Source organism: Zophobas morio, unplaced genomic scaffold, assembly GCF_036711695.1.
Source record: "Zophobas morio isolate AGI-343-1 ecotype UQ-CSIRO unplaced genomic scaffold, CSIRO_AGI_Zmor_V1 ptg000030l, whole genome shotgun sequence".
NCBI lineage: Eukaryota > Metazoa > Arthropoda > Insecta > Coleoptera > Tenebrionidae > Zophobas > Zophobas morio.
Genome location: NW_026972135.1, coordinates 15,876,677 through 15,897,069, shown reverse-complemented (window position 1 = coordinate 15,897,069; position 20,393 = coordinate 15,876,677). Strand labels below are relative to the sequence as shown.

The following is a 20,393-nucleotide window of genomic DNA, read 5'->3' as shown; positions in this document are numbered from 1 at the left end:
ATTAGATAAATATTAATATAATATAACATTTAATTAATTAAATCTTATTATGTATATTAACTCATTAATTTTATTTACATCAAACACAATATTTGTTTACAAATTTTTTGTGAAGTTTTGCATCACTTGTCTTGATAGCAAAAAACATTCTGGTGCGTAAATACTGGTTTACAATATTTTTTAATTTCACTACACTGGCATACAGTTGTCCCAAGACCGAATCCTAATATTAAATTAAAACACTGTTGGACCATGTGACAACCATGGTAAGAAGACACGGTATGAGATTGCGCATTTTGTGTGACGTCATGTGGCTGTAATGACCACCAACTTTAAATTCATGTTATTAGCATCTGATTTCAGCTTAGCACTTTCGAAGATAAGTTAACTCATGATTAAATCGTTATAACCTCACATGTCACTGATAAATTGACATCTGACGGCGTTCGAAGTTGTCAGAAGAGCGTTTCAGGGGTGGGATTTTGTTTCTATAACGATAAAATATAGTACCGATAAAATGTGGTTGTCTTTTTATTTCGCATTTGAAATTTATATTTTCGTCCTTGTCATTTATCGCTTCGTATCGTATCGGTAGAAACAAAATCCCACCCCAGCTACGGTTTTCAAGGCAATGTGACGTCACGTGGCTGATGCGCAAAGCAAATGAAAATTCATCCACCGGAGTAGCATACCAATGGTGACAACCATTTACGTGCTGTCAACTAGGGATGGGCAGATTCGGTCATCACTACGAACGGATCGTTCATCGTTCGGTCCTTACGAAGACCCGGTCGTCAAATGTCGTTCATTTCGTTCATTTCGTTCACTTCGTTCTTAAACATTCAAGGCTCAGGGATCTATTGATGAATCATTCGGTCTTTCGGCTCTTCGGTCAATGGTCTAAGGGGTCAATTCCAAGTTGGTGGCGCAAGTCAGTGGTGCAGCGCAACTTTATAATGCTAATTTGGGTATCAAATGCTGGTTGCTAGGGGTGACGGAATAAACAAGCGCAATTTTTCGAGATAAATTGCGCCAACTTGCACTGCCTACTAGAGGTGCCGCAACTCCATGGTGCAAATTTCAATGGAAAATTTCAATTTATCTCGAAAAATTGCGCTTGTTTATTCCGTCACCCCTAGCAACCAGCATTTGATACCCAAATTAGCATTATAAAGTTGCGCTGCACCACTGACTTGCGCCACCAACTTGGAATTGACCCCTTATTAGTTTCCCTTTTGCTTGAATCCGATCACTTTATAGGGAAGGTCATGCTCAGAACTATCGCATAGGTATTCGAAAAAAAAACCCCGGCCCATTGCTGTCTTTTTTTTTTCGAATACTGCATTGTGTTATACGTCAAATTAAATCGTTTGAAATATACTATGATCTCATTCGAAAAATTAATGATTTAACGTTTATTTGGTTTTGCCTACATTTAATTTTTTTAATGCCTCCCATTTTTTTTAGAGATTCATGTAACGATTTTTTTCTGAATTCTGTGATGTATAAATAATAATTTAATATTTAAAAAAAGTAACTTGAATTTACAAATAAATACATCAATAGCACTTTTGACACAAAAATTAAATTCGTTTTTATCACAGCTTCCAAGCAACTTTTGAGTAAAATATGGCATATGGTAAATCAAAGAATTAAAAAAAAAACTAGAAGAATCTCTAAACAATGTATACGGTGTATTAAAAAAAAGTTGAATGTCATAGACAAAAACAAATGAACGTTAAATGTTAAATATTCTTAATTAATCAGGTCGTAGCATATTTAAAATGATTTAATCTGACGTCACACAATCCTGGATTCTAAAAAAATAACACGGATTTTTTTTTTATTAATAATCATTACAATAGTAATAGTAGTTACGCTAGATTTTTGGGGATGGGGTGAGATTAGAGAATAATAGCAGACTAATTTGTATGCTGTAATTCTAGAATCTCGAAAGTTGTTTTGTTAATCTAATCAATGCATATCATTACTTGGTCTTAGTACCCGTAATGATAGAAGTCTTGCCTGAATGCCGGTCATTTCCGGGTCAGTGGTGGGTCTTAATAATAATAATTCTTAATTTACATTTATTTTTTTAGTTTCTAATGTTCAGACGTTTATGAACATTGTATATTAGTTATCGTCATAAATTGTCATTTTTGTTCCCGGTTCCTAATTTAAATTCATACTACTGGAATTACTCTGTCTGGAAAACTTACGTTCTTAGTTAATTCCATAAATAGCATAGCATGTGCTCCTAGTATTGGATACAGAACATAGAACTGTGCTGGAGCCATGATTCAAAGATCCAACGGAACCAAAATCCAGTCGAGACAATGTGAACGGTGAACGAGTGAACGAGTGAACGAAATGAACGAAAGAACGACTAGTTTGCGTTGGGAACGATTTCGGTCACTCGTTCATTCGAACGACCCGTTCAATTTGATTCGTTCGTTCGCGAACGACACATCTCTACTGTCAACTCAGGTGACAAAATTTACAGCTGGTGTATCACACTCCATCTATTAAACGGTGGTTGGCAGTTTGAAAATTTGTTATAACAATTTGTTTTACATTGTGTGATTTTAGTCTTTATTTTTTATTTTGGTTATCGAAGTTCAATTAATTAAAATTTTGTTGGCTGTTGCCTCAAATTCTTTTTGTTGTAACTGTTCATTAATGAAAATAATTTATTACTATAATTAAGTAGACCTGTAATTAAAAGAATAACGAAATCATGAAAACGGACACGCAGACCATTATATCAATAAGGTGTAGATAATAATTAGAAGGCCATTACTATCATAACACCTAATTTCTTGCTTTTAGGATATTTAGATAATGTGCTAGCGTTAAATTACTTAGTAAATTTTACTCCAACACGTTTGAATAGTGTCCCAAATCCGTTGTTTCATCCTAAAACACTGAAAATTAATGTTGACTTTTTATGTGATATTTAGCCAACAGTTCATTCACCAACTTTCGTTGTCATTTTATGGTTACTACGTTTTCATAAAAAGTAAATTAACTTAATTAATTCCCCATCTACTATTAGGCAGTGGCCCGAATGAAGCGTGGATAGAGTTTGTAAAACAAAGATTTACTTAAATGTTTGGGCTCTCGGGAGCACTCTCAATTTTTTTGTCGTTGCATTTCAATAACAGCCTGTATATAAAAAAAGTGTATCACTTTGTTCAGTTACATACATACAGGCTGTTCATTTTATCTATTCACGCCTGATAATTTTTGCATAGGCAACATATTATACATCCCAGAGGCGACTTCGCCAATTTAATTTTTTTATGTCAATGCTAAACAATGACAAAATTGAAAAAATTAATACTCAATTTGTTAATGGATCAGATTACAACGAAAACGAATTTATAAATGTTCAAAGTGCTTGCCACGTGGGGATTTTCTGCTACAATTTCAATTAGAGCAGCTTCATTATCCGGCGTTGTTACGGTTCGATTTCTAACTTTTTTTTAATTACCCAAATTCTCGCAATTTTTTTCTAAACGCTTGATTTGAAGAAGTTCTTCTATTGGGATATTGCTTCGCGTAGAGACGAACAGCAGCATCAAAATTTTTGTCACACTTTCCCAATATTAATAGCATGTCTGTTTTTTCAGAATTCGAAAACATTTTAAAGCAAACGAAAATTGAAAATATTTGGCTGACAGAAATAATTTGTCATAATTTTGGTTCTGATCATTGCTATCTAAGCGTTCATTATTATTTAAAAATAAAACTTGTCAAAGCTGTTTATGAAACGTAAAATGGGTTGCCTATGCAGAAATATTCAGGCATGAACAGATAAAATGAACACCTTGTGTATCTGAAGATTGTTTTTTTCTGAAAATATGTCAACGGAAAGTTCACTCGGAATGTGATATGGATCCACAAGATTAGAAAGGTAGGAAAGAAAATGGCATCAAATTTCAACTTCTTAACTGAAAAAAATCACTAATCATTGCTTCGGAAGGACCTCGGCGACATTGTTGGAAAACTGTGAGGGTGATATAAAAGGATATATCGAACACTCTGGGGAAAAAACATATTCGTATATACCAAGACTTGCCTGTGAGGCCGAAGTCAGTTCCCAATGAGAGTAACTTAAGAAAAAAACTAAGTGTTTCAACAAACAAAGCAGGCTATGTCAAATTGTAGGCGATAATCTAATTTATTTTCATGTCGATGGAACAACCGATTCATGTGGATGTTATGCCGCAAATTTGTTGATTGGAATTTTGACCAGTGAAAAATGTGACACTTCACATATGTGGTAATAGCGGACTCGAGTGATAAATAAAATAATCAAAATAGAGCCACAAGACCACCATATAGTCAAAATGTTAACCTATTAGTAAAAAAAAAGTAAAAAGCCTGATCACTTACCTGACTTGACTTAATTAATGCCCTATACGTCATCGTTTTGGACCTAAAGTCAGCCATATTCACCTCAAAAACCACACTTTGTGTGCTGGTGAGCTGACTGGGACTTTGTTCATTTACTTTATGACGAATCTGCAGCTTCTCGTCGTAGTTGAACGAACAACCCTCCTCGAGATAATTATTGCAGTATTCGACTTCCTTAATAGTATCCTGAGTGGACCTACACAAAAAAAAAAAAAATCAGTAACGTTTCCAAAAAAAAGCAAAATCCAAACTTGCCTGAATATGAGATTGATAAATTCATCTGGCATGTATTTTGAAATAGGAACAGTATACGAATAATTATGAGTATCCGACTGTGGAGACAGGTATTTTCGGGTCAAGGTCGTGTTAAAATTTCGACCTTGGACCATAATCAAAAACACTTGATCATCTAAAAACAACCCTAGTGGAGTTAAATCAAATTCTTCATACAGAAAACAAATCACCTGTTGCGTCAAACGAGCTAATTTCACTCGCCAGGTCGTAAGTATCCCGTTTTTGCCTTTTATCAATTTCATTCGTGGTCGAGTGAAACGGCGTCGCGATTCTGTTCTTCTCCATGTTCAGAATCGCCTGTCCCGTTGTTTTGTTATTGTTCGCGTTTAGATTTTTGTCTCCATAGAGCGAATTCGGTGACTCGGGCGGAGGAATCACGGGCGGCGACGCTGCACAGCAGTAGATTTGACACAGCTGGCTGCTTTCCAGGTCTTGGTCGACGGACAGGCATTCCGGTGGTCGACCGATGCTGTCAGTTGGTCGTTTTGTCAAACTTGAATCGATGGTGATTTTCGTGACGTCATCAAGAAAGGTGTTGGCTTTGTGGTGATCGGTCACGGTATGCCACGACTGATGGTTTTTTGGAGATTTCATTTGTCGCTTGGTCACAACCGAACGGTGGGTTGCTTGGAGGTTTGTGTGGGCAAATTGGTTGTGGCGGGATGCTTCCATTAGGTACAGAGTTGTTATTGCGGCCAAACTAGAAAAATATGGGTGTTTAAAAGAGACGTTAATTAATATAAATTTTCTGATAGGTGGTGGATTCAAATTTTCGATTAGTTACTGCGCATGCGCAAACTATGCCCAACAGTGCTTGGAAGTAATTCAATTCCTTTTCAAGTAATAAGTAACTGAAATGCATTACAGGTTCATCGTATACTTCAAACGTGTACGCACGCATATTTTTGTCGCTGACATTTTTATCGATATCATTGAAATTATTATTGATTTTTACTGATATTGTTGTGATTGAAGTAATAAATATGTCTATGTGTACGGTTTGTGGAAAGAAAACAAGAAACACGGATTGTGTGGCATGTGATATCTGCAGAAAATTGGTCCATACTGGATGTTCTGGATTAGCAGCGATTGAGATTGAATGTGTACGTTCTAATTCTCGAAAAATCCATTATTTCTGTGATAATTGTGATGTAGTAACAACAATTAATAAATTGAAAACGGAGTTGGACTCACTAAAAATTCAGCTAGAGGAAGTGAAAAATAACCAAGGTAAGATGCCATTACCTGATAAAGACATTTTACCGACTGAAGAAGTAATCAATGAGGTTGAGGAAAGAAATCCTCGATCATACAATTTAATTCTTTTTTCCGGTGATCGTTTATTAATGAGGCGATTAATGCATGATTTTAGGCAATCAGATATACACGTCCTTACGTGAAATGTCATAATTCTGAATGTCAAAAGTTTCCCAAGTCAAGATTCAAAATGGGAAATTGCATAGAAATGGATTCTTTAACTCTTCTGGAAGTAGAAAACGCAAATGTGGGGTCACTAAATTTACTTCCAGAAAGAACCAAAATGCTTTACCAAAAAACCTACGATGAGTCTGTTGCTTGGTGCGCCGGAAAGCTGGTTGTAAGGTATTCGGAATTCGTATTACTTACATCCTTCTCCGAAATTTCCCAAAAAGACTCAATAGCACGCTTGTGGCCAAAGTATTCTATGCTTCGATCCACTTTATACGTCCATCATGATTTGGACCTATCCAACTAATGTTTATTCATAAAAATTTTCACTTGTATGTTTGGTTGCATAACTCATATTGTGAATTTTCAATAATTTTTCTAAAATTACGATCACCGGAAAAGTATTGTAACTAACTCGACTGTTAATAGGCGATTAATAATCTCGACCATTAACGTGCTCGTTCCTCGCGCCTTGAAATATCTCGATTATTAATCGCCTTTATTAACAAACTTGTTCGTTAAATAGCTATTAATTTACACGAATCAGAGGAAAACACTCAAATTAAACGAGATGAAGATGACATGAGTCGTGTTAAGAAAACGATCTTTTCCAATGGTAATGAGAATGAAAATAATATAAAAATTATGTCTTGTGGTCGATTAGGTGTGTTTAGGAATGATAAAATACGCCCAATGAGAATCTCGTTTGCAACTCCCCAGCATGCATATGAAGTCCTAAGAACTTATAATTAGACAGCGGATTTCTGTCGGGCTACGTCACGATTTTAGTGGGGACGCGCTGCATCGCCGGGACTCAGTAGCGGGTGATAGGTAATCACTGAATTTAATTGTCACTTGATTCCATAAATACAATTAACGATTTATTAATCAAACGGCTAACTAAATGAGAACTGGAATTAACAGCAGAGTGCAACGAAGCAGCGTTATTCTAATCTCAAATAAACGAAGTGCAGCCGGTAACTGCAATGAATTCCCATCCCGTACGAGCCGTACCGAGTTTGGCCTTGTCTAGCCCGACAGAAATACGCTCTCTACTTATAATCGTAAAAATCAGTTGTACCTTAATAAAGATTTAACGAAGCGTCAGCAGAATTAATGCTTTTTAATAAGAACTGAATTTAGAAATCGCAAAAAAGATGGTGAAACTGGCATAGCTTTAAAATATTCAAACGGAGTGCCGAAAATTAAAAAAATTGAGATAAAACACGCTTAGAATCCCAACAGACTTCTATGACACCTCTGCAAAAATCAAGTTATATATTCAATATTTTTTATCAAAATGTTAGGGGTCTAAATATTAAAATAAGTAACTTCTATACTTATGTATGTACCATTGATGAAGAAATTGTAGTCTTAGCAGAGACATGGTTAACCAGTAGCGTGTTGTCTAGTGAACTATTTCCAAGTTATTTTAACGTAGTTCGAGATGACAGATTATGTGGAAGAGGTGGCGGGGTTTTGATTGCAGTAAACGACAAATTTGCTATTAAGAAACTAAATGTTATATTACCTATTCCACAAATTGAAATAGTGGCAGCCAAAATTTCAATCAAAAAATCAAATATAACGGTGGTCGCAATTTATATTCCACCATCACAGCAAACTGGGAACTACATACAAATTTTTGAACACCTTGAGAATCACTTGGATTTCTCGAACCCGTTAATTATTTTGGGCGATTTCAATATCTCTGAATACGCTGAATGTGTGAGAGAAATGAAGACATCTAATTTATTCAACCTTTATAGTAATTTTATTTCTTTAAATAGTATTAGACAACACAACAGAATTACTAATACATATACAAGGGTATTAGACCTTTTTTTGTCAACTGATCATTTCAGTGTTGTTTGCCAGCAAAGTCAGTTTCTTTTAGTACCAGAGGATCCACATCATCCTGCATTAAATTCGTCTGTTTCACTAAATCTTAAAAAAAATATTTCTGTTAAGCAAAAATCAAAATTCATCAAATTTAACTTCTATAAAGCCAACTTGCAAGATCTATATGCGGCTGTATCGTCAGTTGAATGGTCATTTATTGAAAGCATCGAGGACGTGGATGTTGCGTGTGATTATCTTTATAAAATAATCTTTGATTTATTGGATCAACATCTACCCAAATGTAGTGTTAATACCAAACGTGCTAAATACCCTGCGTGGTTCACTAAATCCATCATTGATAAAATAAATGAAAAGAAGAAACACTGGAACTTGTATAGGAAAAACAAAGGCTTGTATCATATTAATAAAGTAAAAAATCTTAGACGTGACATCTGTAGTGAAAGTCGTAATGAATATTTACGATTTGTAAACAACAGTGAAAATTCCATCAAATATGACCCAAAAAAGTTTTGGTCGTTTGTGAAAACTAAAACAAAATCTCACGTGATTTTAAATGAAATGACATTTGGTGACGATGTTGTGTCCTCTCCACAAGAGATTGTCAACGCTTTCGTTTACAATTTTTCCACCGTTTTCTTTGATAATAACGTTCCGGGATGTGATAATAATTGTGATACGAATACTAACATCTGTGATATTTGTGGTGATAACAACTGTGTCTCTATCTCGCTTTAAAAAGTTTGTAATATTAGCTCTGTTTTGCATTTATGTTCTATTAATAACGATGACATTCTGAAAGCAGGAAAAAAACTTAAACCTAATTTAGTATCTGACCCTGATGGTATACCTGCGTTTTATGTAGTTGACTGCATTAGATGTTTGTTAATACCCCTTAAATATATCTTTAATTTAGTGTTAAAATCATCCACATATCCGTACAAGTGGAAATTGTCAAGTGTGTCAAATTTTTAAGTCAGGGGATAAATAAAGTGTTAAAAATTATAGACCCATAGCGCTTTTGTCAAACTTTTCCAAATTATTTGAAACTATATTATCTAATGTAATATATTCACATGTTATAAATTACATTGTCCCACAACAACATGGTTTTGTCAAAGGAAAGTCAACCACCCCTAATTTATATGAATTCACGCAATTTGTGTCATCAACTTTAGATAATAACTTCCAAGTAGATGTGATATATCCGATTTGACAAAAGCGTTTGATAGGGTGAATCATTGCGTGCTTTTAAAAAAACTTGAAATGTTTGGATTTTGTAATTATTTGTTGTTACTATTGAAGTCAATGATTATAGGGAGAAAACAATATGTTGAGTATTGTGGATGTAAGTCTTTTGAAATAGATGTAAATAGTGGGGTGGCACGAGGTTCCAATTTGGGTCTTCTGCTTTTTACCATATTTTTTAATGATGTAACGAATCTTCAAACAAAAAGTTTTATTTATGCAGATGATCTAAAGATAGTAAATATAATAAAGTCTGTTCATGATTGTCTGAAGTTGGAATAGAGTTTAGATAGTTTCATTACTTGGTGTCATAATAATAAATTTGATGTTAACATTGACAAGTGCAAAATTATGAGAATAACAAGAAAGGTAGATAAATTGAATTTTGATTATAACATAAATGGCTTGCCGTTACAAGTGTGTAATGAATTTAAGGATCTAGGTGTAATATTTGATTCCGCGTTGTCTTTTGTATCGCACATCGAACATATCGTGAACAGTTCTTTTAAAAATTTAGGTTTAGAAATAGAGCGGATTTTAAAGATATATTGAGTTTTAAACTTTTGTTTTATGCGTTAGTTCCAAGTAAGCTTGAGTATTGTTGTGTAGTTTGGGCACCACATTATAAAATTTATATTAATCTTATTGAAAATGTGTCGCGAAAATTTTGTAAATTTATTTATTTTAAGATGTATGATTCATATCCGCCTCAACACTGTGCATCAGAAGCGTTATATAATATAGTTGACGAGTGTTTCCTCTATGCGCGGAGAAATGTAGCCTGTGTAACCTTTATGCAAAAACTAATAAGTGGCAAAATTTTCTGTCCATCAATATTACAAAATATTCAGTTTATCTGCCCCCGTGTAAACTGTCGTACGCCTACAACATTTTATTATCAGGTGCTTAGTACATTTCATCATTTCAATAGCCCGCTTGCGAGATGTTTGAGATTGTGTAATTGTTTAATAAATCATAATGTAGACATATTTATGATAATTTTAGTAACGCAAAATATAAAGCAAAACTAACTGCTATTTATTACAACTTTAATACGATTTAAGGTTTGTTGTGATCTGATTTGCTTTCCCTTTTCATTTATATTTTGTGGCGTTGCTGTGATGTTGATGTAGGCAACACAACGCACACGTACTACTTCCTCTCGCCTACGAGTAGGCAACTCAATATGTTCACCGAACACCACTCGTGATTGGTGAACGTGGCGCCGACGCAGAGTCCAACTGGGGACACAAGGAGGCGCGAGTACGGCAAGTACTCTCTTCTGCCGCCGACATCGAAACGAAGAAGATGGGTACCGTCTCCTGTTCCACGTGTAAGATATCCGTTTGTAAATAAACTATAGAGAAACCCTACCTGGTGTTAGTCATTTCCACATTGGTGACCCCGGAAAGAAAATAGGAAGAGCTAGCACCATGGAAGAAATGCAAAAGAAACTGCAGGAACAACAAGAAATAATTTGCCAGTTCCAGACACAACTGGCTACCATCTCCAACAAACAAGCCCTTGATGAGGTAAGAAGTGGTTCAAATCTGAAGCTACCGACATTCTGGCAGCGAGACCCGGTGCTTTGGTTTGCACAAGTCGAAGCCCAATTTAATTGCGCGAGAATCAGGTCCGACCAGACCAAGTACTGGACCGTGGTAACCGCCTTAGACTGTGCGACGCTCCAGCCGGTTGCCGATTTGGTCGCCAACCCCCCAACAGAAGAGACAAAGTACGAAAGCATAAAATCCAGATTGATCGCCGCCTATGCGGACACTCACCAGCAGAGCTGACCTACGGAACGCAACTGAAAGTCCCAGGCGAATTCTTTTTTAGCAATATCGACAGATCCGTAGAACCCACTACTTTTGTAGAAAAACTACGGGACCACATGAGGAAACTTCGCCCAACTCCAGCGTCGCACCACATTAGGCAAAGCACCTTCGTCCACACAGAGCTCAGTAAATGTAGCCATGTTTTCCTAAGAGACGACACCGTGCGAAGACCGCTCCAACAGCCCTACACCGGTCCACACCTTGTCCTGTCTCGTACTGCTAAGATAATAAAGGTCAATGTAGGCGGTAGGGAAACAACAGTGAATATCGACAGAGTAAAACCCGCTTTTATTCTCCAAGAACCAGAACCACCACCGGCTCCATCCCCAGTACGAACACAGGAAGTTACTCAAACTACCAGGTCAGGCCGCAGGTCAACACTCCCCGCACGTTTCAGAGAATGACAACTGACAGCCGTTTTGACAGCTGTCACCCGTTACTTGGGGGGGGGTATGTGGCGTTGCTGTGATGTTGATGTAGGCAACACAACGCACACGTACTACTTCCTCTCGCCTACGAGTAGGCAACTCAATATGTTCACCGAACACCACTCGTGATTGGTGAACCTGGCGCCGACGCAGAGTCCAACTGGGGACACAAGGAGGCGCGAGTACGGCAAGTACTCTCTTCTGCCGCCGACATCGAAACGAAGAAGATGGGTACCGTCTCCTGTTCCACGTGTAAGATATCCGTTTGTAAATAAACTATAGAGAAACCCTACCTGGTGTTAGTCATTTCCACATTTTTCTATTTTGTTAGGTTCTTTTAGAAACAATTTTAATAATGTTAGTGTATTAAGTTTCCACCATACACAATGTAGTCTGTTGGAAATAAATCCTTATTATTATTATTATTATTATTACTTTTCAAGAAATGTAATGAATAATTGTAACGAATTACTTTTTTTTAAGTAATTCAGTCACTTTTACAATTACTTTTTGCTATTACTTTTAACCCAAATACTCAAAAATATTGTTTTGTTTTTCTCTAGGAATCGTTTACCTGACCTGCTGGGATTATTACACCTAGTTCGTCCCCACGAAGAGATTACTAGACAGCGGATTTCTGTCGGGCTACGTCACGATTTTAGTGGGGACGCGCTGCATCGCCGGGACTCAGTAGCGGGTGATAGGTAATCACTTAATTTAATTGTCACTTGATTCCATAAATACAATTAACGATTTATTAATCAAACGGCTAACTAAATGAGAACTGGAATTAACAGCAGAGTGCAACGAAGCAGCGTTATTCTAATCTCAAATAAACGAAGTGCAGCCGGTAACTCCAATTGAATTCCCATCCCGTACGAGCCGTACCGAGTTTGGCCTTGTCTAGCCCGACAGAAATCCGCTCTCTAGAGATTACCCAGTAGGAAGTTAAAATCTAAAACGAGATTACCACAGAATTTATTAAGAAACCAGGTAACCATAATATACGTTAGCTCTTCATCATTTTAAGGGTGCGCTAAAGTGTATTCCAGCATAGGGGAATACATATAAACTTTTGCTCAAGTTTTTGCCAAAAGTATACGTCCGATTGTAATAAATTTCACACCATTGTAATGAGCGTAAAAAACCCTACCCAGACTGTTTTTCCGTTTTTTAAATTTCGTTGTCAAAAAAAACTACAACGCGTTAAAATTGTGATGAGTATGAGATTATCTGGTTTTCGCTATTTATGGATCAATTTTAAATTTTCAAAAAGGTACATTAGTCGAAATTGTATTAATTAAAAAATCCATTGCGCTTTACAGAAATAAAATATCTTAATAAATAATTGAGTAAACAGGGTCAGAATATTTAAAATTTCTGGTCAAACAAACTTTAGCCAATTTTCTGGTCCACTCAAATCTATAACAGGTACCCGATAGAGTCCGTCCTTTTAAACCCCTCATAATCCGACAATAAAATTTTATGAGAGTGTCCACCCTCTAAGGTTTTCTAAATTTAATCTGTAAGTCACAACGCAAAGTAAGAGGCCATTAAAGACAGAATTTTAAGTTTACATTATCTTTTAGGCCCCTTCTAAGTAATTAGGAATATCCTTTTTATTAAAAATTAACAGATTTGCGTCCGCAGGTAATTATCGGTGGACTAATATTTACGATACATTTACACGTAGCCAATAAGATATTTTGAAATCTCCCACCAGTGCAAATTTTTGTTTAAAAATTATTGTAGTTGGCATCGAACTTTTATTTGTAGCTAGAGCTACATAGGTAAGGACAATATTAGGTATCTGTTGGTAAGTTACACAATTTCATACGAAGAACTATGGGAACGAACGGAATAAGAACCAACTGAAATTAGATAGGACACACTTAGAAAGCCAAACCCGAATATCACTAAATAAGCATTAAATGATCACATCCACAGAAAAAGGAAACCGAGTCCAACAATGATGAAAACTATACACAAATAGTGTCTTGAGTACTACTACTAATTACTACACCTTTAAAAAATTCTGGAAAGCTTATTTCCATGTGACCTTGTTGGGACACCTGAGTCAGACTGATTAAAACATATTCCAAAGTAACAAATTCCGAGTTTGACAAGTTTTTTATTTCTTCTTTCCTTTTACCTGTATAGCAACGTCATTTCCCGTAGTCGTTTTTTGTATTTTTAATTGTAATATTTATGTGTACAGGTGAACCGGAGTGAAAAATATCGTGTTGTTTTAACCCTCTTCTTGCTCTTTCTTTGTTAATGAAACAATTTATTTAGTTTAAGTATGTTTCCACCCTGTCTTTTTTTAACCGGTAACGAAAGAGAATATTTGTAAATAATATGTGACGTAGAAATTGTTACTAGTTCTTGTGGGCAATGGTGAAAGGCTTTTAAGTAATATAAATCAGAATTTAACGCATTAGCTTAAGCTGAGTTTTTGTCGTGCCATTGACGTAAACGTCAACGGTCAAGTTGAGCGATAGGTTTTTTGTTTATAACGGATTATCTAACTGACTAAGGCGATGACATTGGTTAGCGACTATCATTGGCGTACTGTCAGTTTAACAGTAATTTATTTTATTATTTTTCAATTTTAAATTTTCTTATAATGTCAAAAAAATTAAATAAATAAAAACGTCTGTTTTGTTTTGTGATTAATCAAGATACATATCATCAAATGCAATACATATTAACAATTATTGGAAAATTAGGTCCGGAAACCTAACATCGCTGTAGATTAAGCGACACAATAATTTTATTTAAATTTATAATAAAACATTTTTGTTTTTCCTTTCAAATTAATACAACACTATTGATCGTATATGGATTTCTAAATGGGAAACTCACCAATACATACAAGTATAGTGTTGTCCTTTATCAATGCATTCATATTTTTAGAGCAATTGTTAATCCGGTTCTTATCATGGATTGACGACCAGGTCACTTTACAGTCACTTTATGACCGATATAAACAAGTGTGTTTTCGTAACATAATGTAGCGGGGTATGGGTTATTAAAGTATGATACATTAATGACTTCAAAAAAACACGCTCGACAAAATCTCTAAAAAATGTATAGTGTGTCATTAAAAAATAAGTCATGTGGTAAAGAAACAAAAAAATGTATAAGGTACCAAAACGAATTTATATGTCATTGACCTTCTTAGGCGGTTACTGGTATTACTTATCTATATTTCTTTTAATATATAGAGGTTATCACGAATCAAAATTCGCAAAATCAATTTTTTTAATGTTTCAAAGCTGGATTTGTTGCACTGCACTTCAGGGGCGAGGGGAGTCCTGTCGAATTTATTTTCGACCAATTTTTTGATTGTATACTTATCACAGCAACCTTGACCTCTGCTCGAAAAACTCAGCACTATCCTACCCGATTTCTAAAAGATTAATAAAATATAAAAGTGCAGTTAAACAACATCTTCTTAGTAACTGAAACGTATGCAATAATGAAGTCAATTATTACCCTCTTTGTTTTACCACTCATCTTTGCTGAAAACCCCGCAGTCAAAGAATTTACAAACGCGAACAACTTATTCGCTCAAAACGTCTACAAGGTAAATCTGACACCTACTAAACTCTTTTGATTCGTCAGTTTCAGCAACTTTCTCAAAACCAAGACGCCAACTTCTTGGTGAGTCCTTTCTCCGCTGAAACGGTCCTCGCTTTCGCTCAATCCGGTTGTAAAGGCGAGAGCGCAGAAGAAATCCGGAATGCTCTACATCTTCCAAATAAAGATAAAGTCGAATCGGCTCTCAAATCTCTACTTCCAAAATTTCAAAGCAGCGACTTGTACACTCTCCACACAGCTAACAAACTCTACATCAAAAACAACTTCGTTATTAAGGACGAGTTCAAGCACGCTGCAAGCGTGGTGTATCAGACTCATCCTGAGTCCGTCGACTTCACCAAGAGTGTTGAAGCTGCTAAAACTATTAACGACTGGGTTGGAGATCACACCAACAACAAAATCAGAGATTTGATCAACTCTGGTGATTTGGATGATGACACTCGGGCGGTTTTGGTCAACGCTTTGTACTTTCAAGCGAATTGGTCAAGGCCATTTCAGCTTGTAAATACTCATAAAAGACGCTTTTTCAAGACTGCGAGTGACATTATTAAAGTTGATACTTTGACCCATTACAACCAATATTTCAATTATTACGAATGTCCTCATTTACAAGCCCAGTTTTTGGAGTTGCCGTTCAAAGGTGACGCTTCTTTGGTGGTGGTGCTTTCAAATGAGAAAGATGGTTTGTCGTCTCTTGAAAAACAACTAGACCAAGTGTTTGCTTCTCAGCACGAGTTGCAAAAAACGTTCCTTAACGTACTTTTGCCGAAATTCAAGATCGAAACTACTGTCGATTTTAAAGTCGTACTACAAAATGTAAGTTGTTTTTGGGAAAAAGTACGTAGCTAATTGGTTTCGTTTGCAGCTGGAGGTGAGACAAGTTTTTGATGCCCAAATGGCTGATCTTAGTGGTATCGCAGGCGATAAAGGGGATTTGGTTATTGATAAAGTTGCCCAAAAAACCTATGTTGATGTGAGCGAAGAAGGTGTGGAAGCAGCTGCAGCTACTATTTCGTGTAAGTATCTCTATAAGGCGATCGTGAATTTATCATTAAATTTTCCAGTAACCGTTGAACCATACAGTGGTTATTTAAGCCCTGTTATCCCGACAGATTTCGTCGTAGATCACCCATTTATTTTCTTTGTTAAAGTGAACGGAGTTATCATTTTTGTTGGAAGGGTTACTGATCCCTCGCAATATTAAACTGTTATTAGATTTTGACGATGATGATGATAATAATAATAAGTAAACAAGCAGCATCATATATGTATAATACTTTTACCTCAGTGTTTTATTTTTTTTAATTACAATAAATTTAATAAAATTAAGAACTCTTTCATTTTTAATAGATCAAAATAAGAATGAGCCACCTCATTTTCTCGTTCGTCTTTATAACAATAAAATAATGATACGGTAAGAATTACAATAATAACATTCAGAGTAGTTTGTTCATTTGAGGCTTATTAATAATTTTAGTCATCTGTTTTGAGACGATAAACTCATTCGAATCAAACAAATGTCTACGTGACATTCCTTCGATGCATAAACATAAACATTTTAAGCACTACGCATATTGTTGAGAAACCATTTTTCCGAAGAACAAAATAATACATTAGCTTTCAGGTTTGAGCTAAATATGCAGTGGTAAATTAGGTACCGCGTCAATTCGTCGCGCGACAATTGATCGCAAACAATTGATCGCAGGCGAAAAATGATAGCGTTTATAGAGAAAATAAGTAATTGTTATGAACGAGGAAAATAAAATAAAGTGATATATTCTCAAAAATTTCATTATTTTTAAAAAAGTGTCAAAATAAATACATACGAGTTCCATAAAAACAGTAACTATTAGGCTCAGTTCCTACTAAACCAAAGTGCAAAAAAGTGAAAATATTGTAAAATAATTTGTTTAATGCTGTGTTCATTTGGATTATTCGTCTTATTAATTAGATACTCAAGTAAGTGATTCATGCTTTTTTTCTCACAAGTTTAAAATTTGTCATTTAAACGAGTAAAAAAAATAGCTTTCAAAACGTGTTACACACGTCATTTTTTTTTATAAAAAATGGCTTTAAAATTATTACAACTGTCAAATTAAAAATTTATAGATTTATCATAATCAATGAAATCGTGAAAAAACTCTCGTTACAGTTTTAAGTGAAAAAGTATTATTTTCATTACGTTTGATAGTTTAAAAAATTAAATATATATATATATATATATTTTAATAAATTTGGTGCAAAGAAATTTGAATTTATATGTATATTAACAATTAATCTTGGAGTTTACTGCATTCTTTGCAGACAACTTTTTGGTCACTACAAATCAGTTCTGGATTATATTTAATCCATGATAAAACCAAAGATGTTTTTTCATTCAGAACTTTTTTGAACGCTCACACTGTTAATGAGGCGCTTGTAGATACGAAAGAATGAATAATTTATCTCATTCCCTTTGCTAAGTAAAGTACTCCAAAAGCTATAAGGTTATATGGCCATCCAAAAATTATCCCATTGTGTCGAAGTTAAGTTGTTTAGAATACAAAAGGTTTTAAGGTCGTAAATAACGTGTCCACTGCAGCTCGACCGACTGCTATCAGTTCGTTCAGGGGTGGCTTTCACTAAATATCTAACTAATTACTACTACTACCTGCAGTAACAAAGGGTTCCGAAATAACCAGTCGCTTTGAAAGCCGGCCCTGTTAAATGTGGCAAGAAATGTTTAGAAGACGATTTATTGCCAACCGGTAAGCTTAGTGCGAACCACACAAAGGGGATATTTATTTGCGGTCAACTACTTTTATGATGGTCATATAACCTTATATCTTTTGGGCTACTGTACCTACATACCAATCTCCACTTTTACACCATTTGTGTAAACAAGATCGTAAAAAGATTAGTTTTGACCATGGAGCAAAGAATATACTCATACTGGAGGAGTGCCAGACTTAAGGGGACTCGCTAGACGAGGTATAACATTTTTTTGGTTTTTTGTATGAAAAAATTATATTAATATAGATGTATCATACATCAAACTGCAGCTTTTTTCATATTCTAGAGCGCAGAGACCAGTTCAATCAACTAAAAAAATATGGCTGAGAAATATCGTAAAAAAAGCACCATTGTATGTTTTCTTTTCAAGTTTTTTGAGTCATAACCATCATAGAATCGCTTGAAAATTCGCACATGGATAAAACATCACTTTTTACAGGGCGCAGAGTCATTAAATGTTAGTGATACAATTTGTTTAAATAATAATGTGTTTATTAAAATCAAAATATACCACAAATTAATGAAAAATACGTCGAATAATTTTAACAGGAATATCAGAGGAAAATTAATGATCTATTGGTTAGCAGAGTTTTTAATAAAAACTAACAATTATTGAAAAAAGTGGGTATCGATTCGACAGAATTTGAGCAGTTAGTTCAGTACTTTGCCGATAGGAGCGCCACTAAAATTTACGGAAGCGATTTTCCAGGTAAAACCCTTATCGCCTGCTCTACCATAAGCTGATTGTTAGAGTTCTCGGCTGATTTTTCTAATTTATGGCAAGGAACTCAGTTTTATAACAAACCGCCAGGACCGGCCGTAGTAATCTATTGTTAAGGAAATTAACTTTTACGCAATGAGGTACTATCATAAAACCGAATTAATACTGGGAAACTATAATATTTTTACTCCACTCAGGATCCTGAATTCAATACACATGATTACTAAAAATTCATTGTAATATTATTAGGCAGGTTCGTCTTTCTTCTTGAATGAATTATTTCGGGCAATAATGCGCCAAAGTAAAATCTGCCAAGTTTTTACATATATTTCTTCGTCTTTATAAATTGTTTCTATATTTATTCCTTTGGGTGTCCATACAACAAAATAAACTTGTAAAATACCCGTAACAAGTATTTGTCCCTGGACTTGAAAGTAGTAATCATGATTTTGTTTTAGTTTCAATTCTCTGTCTGTCAATGTACAAAATTTGATTATTTTTTCTCTAACCGCTTCTTCGGGAGACAAATCTTGCGATTTTGAAGGGCATTTAATTTCGACTAATGCACTCCTTTCCTCTAGAACTCTGTCTGGACTAGCAGCCAAGTAAGGAAATTGTTTTGAAATAAACAAGCCACTCCGTTCAGTTTTTATATTTTTATTTATTTCAAAACACTTGACAGCTTTTTCCTCACTTTGCTGTCCATAGTATGTATGACTATTACCTCTAAATGTACTGTACAACAGAGACTCCACAGTTTTAGCTATTGCTGTAGTCGTTCTAAGTTTGTAAATACGTCCAAAATTTGAAGCTGTAACCCTAATTTCTCTTTCTTTTGCCCAAATGTGCCTGTTGCCTAGTGTCTATTTCAATTTGGTCTAAATTCAAAGATAATTTTCTCAAAAAAACCTCTTTGGCTGTCACAAATGTTTTTACACCCATGACAGGATTTTCTAAAAAATATTTAAACCATAATCGCAGTCGGGACCAGCATACGTAAATTTTTTTACGAATACTTTGTCTAAGACGAGCTTGTTTTATAGACGAACAATATTTTTTTGTTATTAAACCAGGACCGTTTTAATCACAATATATTTACTTATCCCCTCTAAAAAATTGATGACGTCACCTCAAAATTTTGCTGAATAAATCCTATTTGTATAAAATATGATGAGACTCTTCTTGTGATTTATCATTCCATTCATGTTTTTTGGATTTGCATATACAGGATGAGCCCAAAAATTAATGAATGCGTAAATTTATTTTATTGATGTAATCAGGAACTACAGAACCCAATGCTTTGAAATCTTGCAAATGTTTTAAGGTTATAAAGAGTACAATAAATTTTTAGTCAAAATATATTTGCTTATCCCCTCCAAAAAATTGATGACGTCAGCTCAAAAGTTTGCCGTATAATCCTATTTAAAATTTACAAAATATGATGAGTCTCTTCTTGTAATTTATTATTCCATTCATATTTTTTGGATTTGGATAAACAGGGTGACTCAAAAAATTTAATGAATGCGCAAATTTATTTTATTGATTTAATCAAGAACTACAAAACCGAATGCTTTGGAATCTAATGTGAAAAAAAAAACATAATAGGCATGCAGTTGTCACGTTTCCGATAGCAAGGGTACTGTCTAAACTCTTTAGACCAATTTTTTTTATTTTCCCATTTTTCCATTTCTCAATTTTTCAATGTTTCAGTTTGGGATTTTTTCACTGTTTCGATTCTTTAATTTTCCTTCCATTTTTAGGTTTTTCAATATTTCAGCTTTG

At 34.8% G+C, this 20,393-nt stretch overlaps 2 protein-coding genes across 7 annotated transcripts in view; one reads left to right on the top strand and one right to left on the bottom strand.

Moving 5' to 3' along the window:
- The window catches only part of LOC135138991 (myelin regulatory factor), a 98,767-nt gene that overhangs the window by 7,099 nt on the left and 71,275 nt on the right, over positions 1-20,393 (bottom strand). For 3 of the 5 annotated variants that reach the window (XM_064069052.1, XM_064069050.1, XM_064069051.1), the window contains exons 12-14: positions 4,884-5,413; positions 4,675-4,840; positions 4,399-4,615 (exon numbers count right to left, since the gene is read on the bottom strand). In XM_064069052.1, the coding sequence (XP_063925122.1) occupies positions 4,399-4,615; positions 4,675-4,840; positions 4,884-5,413 (913 nt within the window). The remainder of the gene's footprint in view (positions 1-4,398; positions 4,616-4,674; positions 4,841-4,883; positions 5,414-20,393) is intronic. The other 2 variants (XM_064069053.1, XM_064069054.1) reach the window with 1 other exon arrangement.
- LOC135138176 (alaserpin-like) lies at positions 14,937-16,400 on the top strand. 2 transcript variants are annotated; one of them, XM_064068076.1, is made up of 4 exons: positions 14,937-15,104; positions 15,149-15,934; positions 15,984-16,038; positions 16,243-16,400. In XM_064068076.1, exons 1-4 carry the CDS (start codon positions 14,997-14,999, stop codon positions 16,320-16,322), a joined length of 1,029 nt encoding a protein of 342 aa, XP_063924146.1. In that variant the 5' UTR covers positions 14,937-14,996; the 3' UTR covers positions 16,323-16,400. The 2 variants fall into 2 exon arrangements, with proteins under 2 accessions (XP_063924146.1, XP_063924145.1); XM_064068075.1 differs by having other exon boundaries at positions 15,984-16,134; positions 16,183-16,400.

Excerpts from the sequence above, each read along its gene's own strand:
- LOC135138176 (XM_064068075.1), top strand. The coding sequence starts at position 14,997 with ATGAAGTCAATTATTACCCTCTTTGTTTTACCACTCATCTTTGCTGAA. Across the intron at positions 15,105-15,148 it reads TCGCTCAAAACGTCTACAAG|CAACTTTCTCAAAACCAAGA; the intron begins GTAAATCTGACA and ends CGTCAGTTTCAG. Across the intron at positions 16,135-16,182 it reads AGCTGCAGCTACTATTTCGT|TAACCGTTGAACCATACAGT; the intron begins GTAAGTATCTCT and ends TAAATTTTCCAG.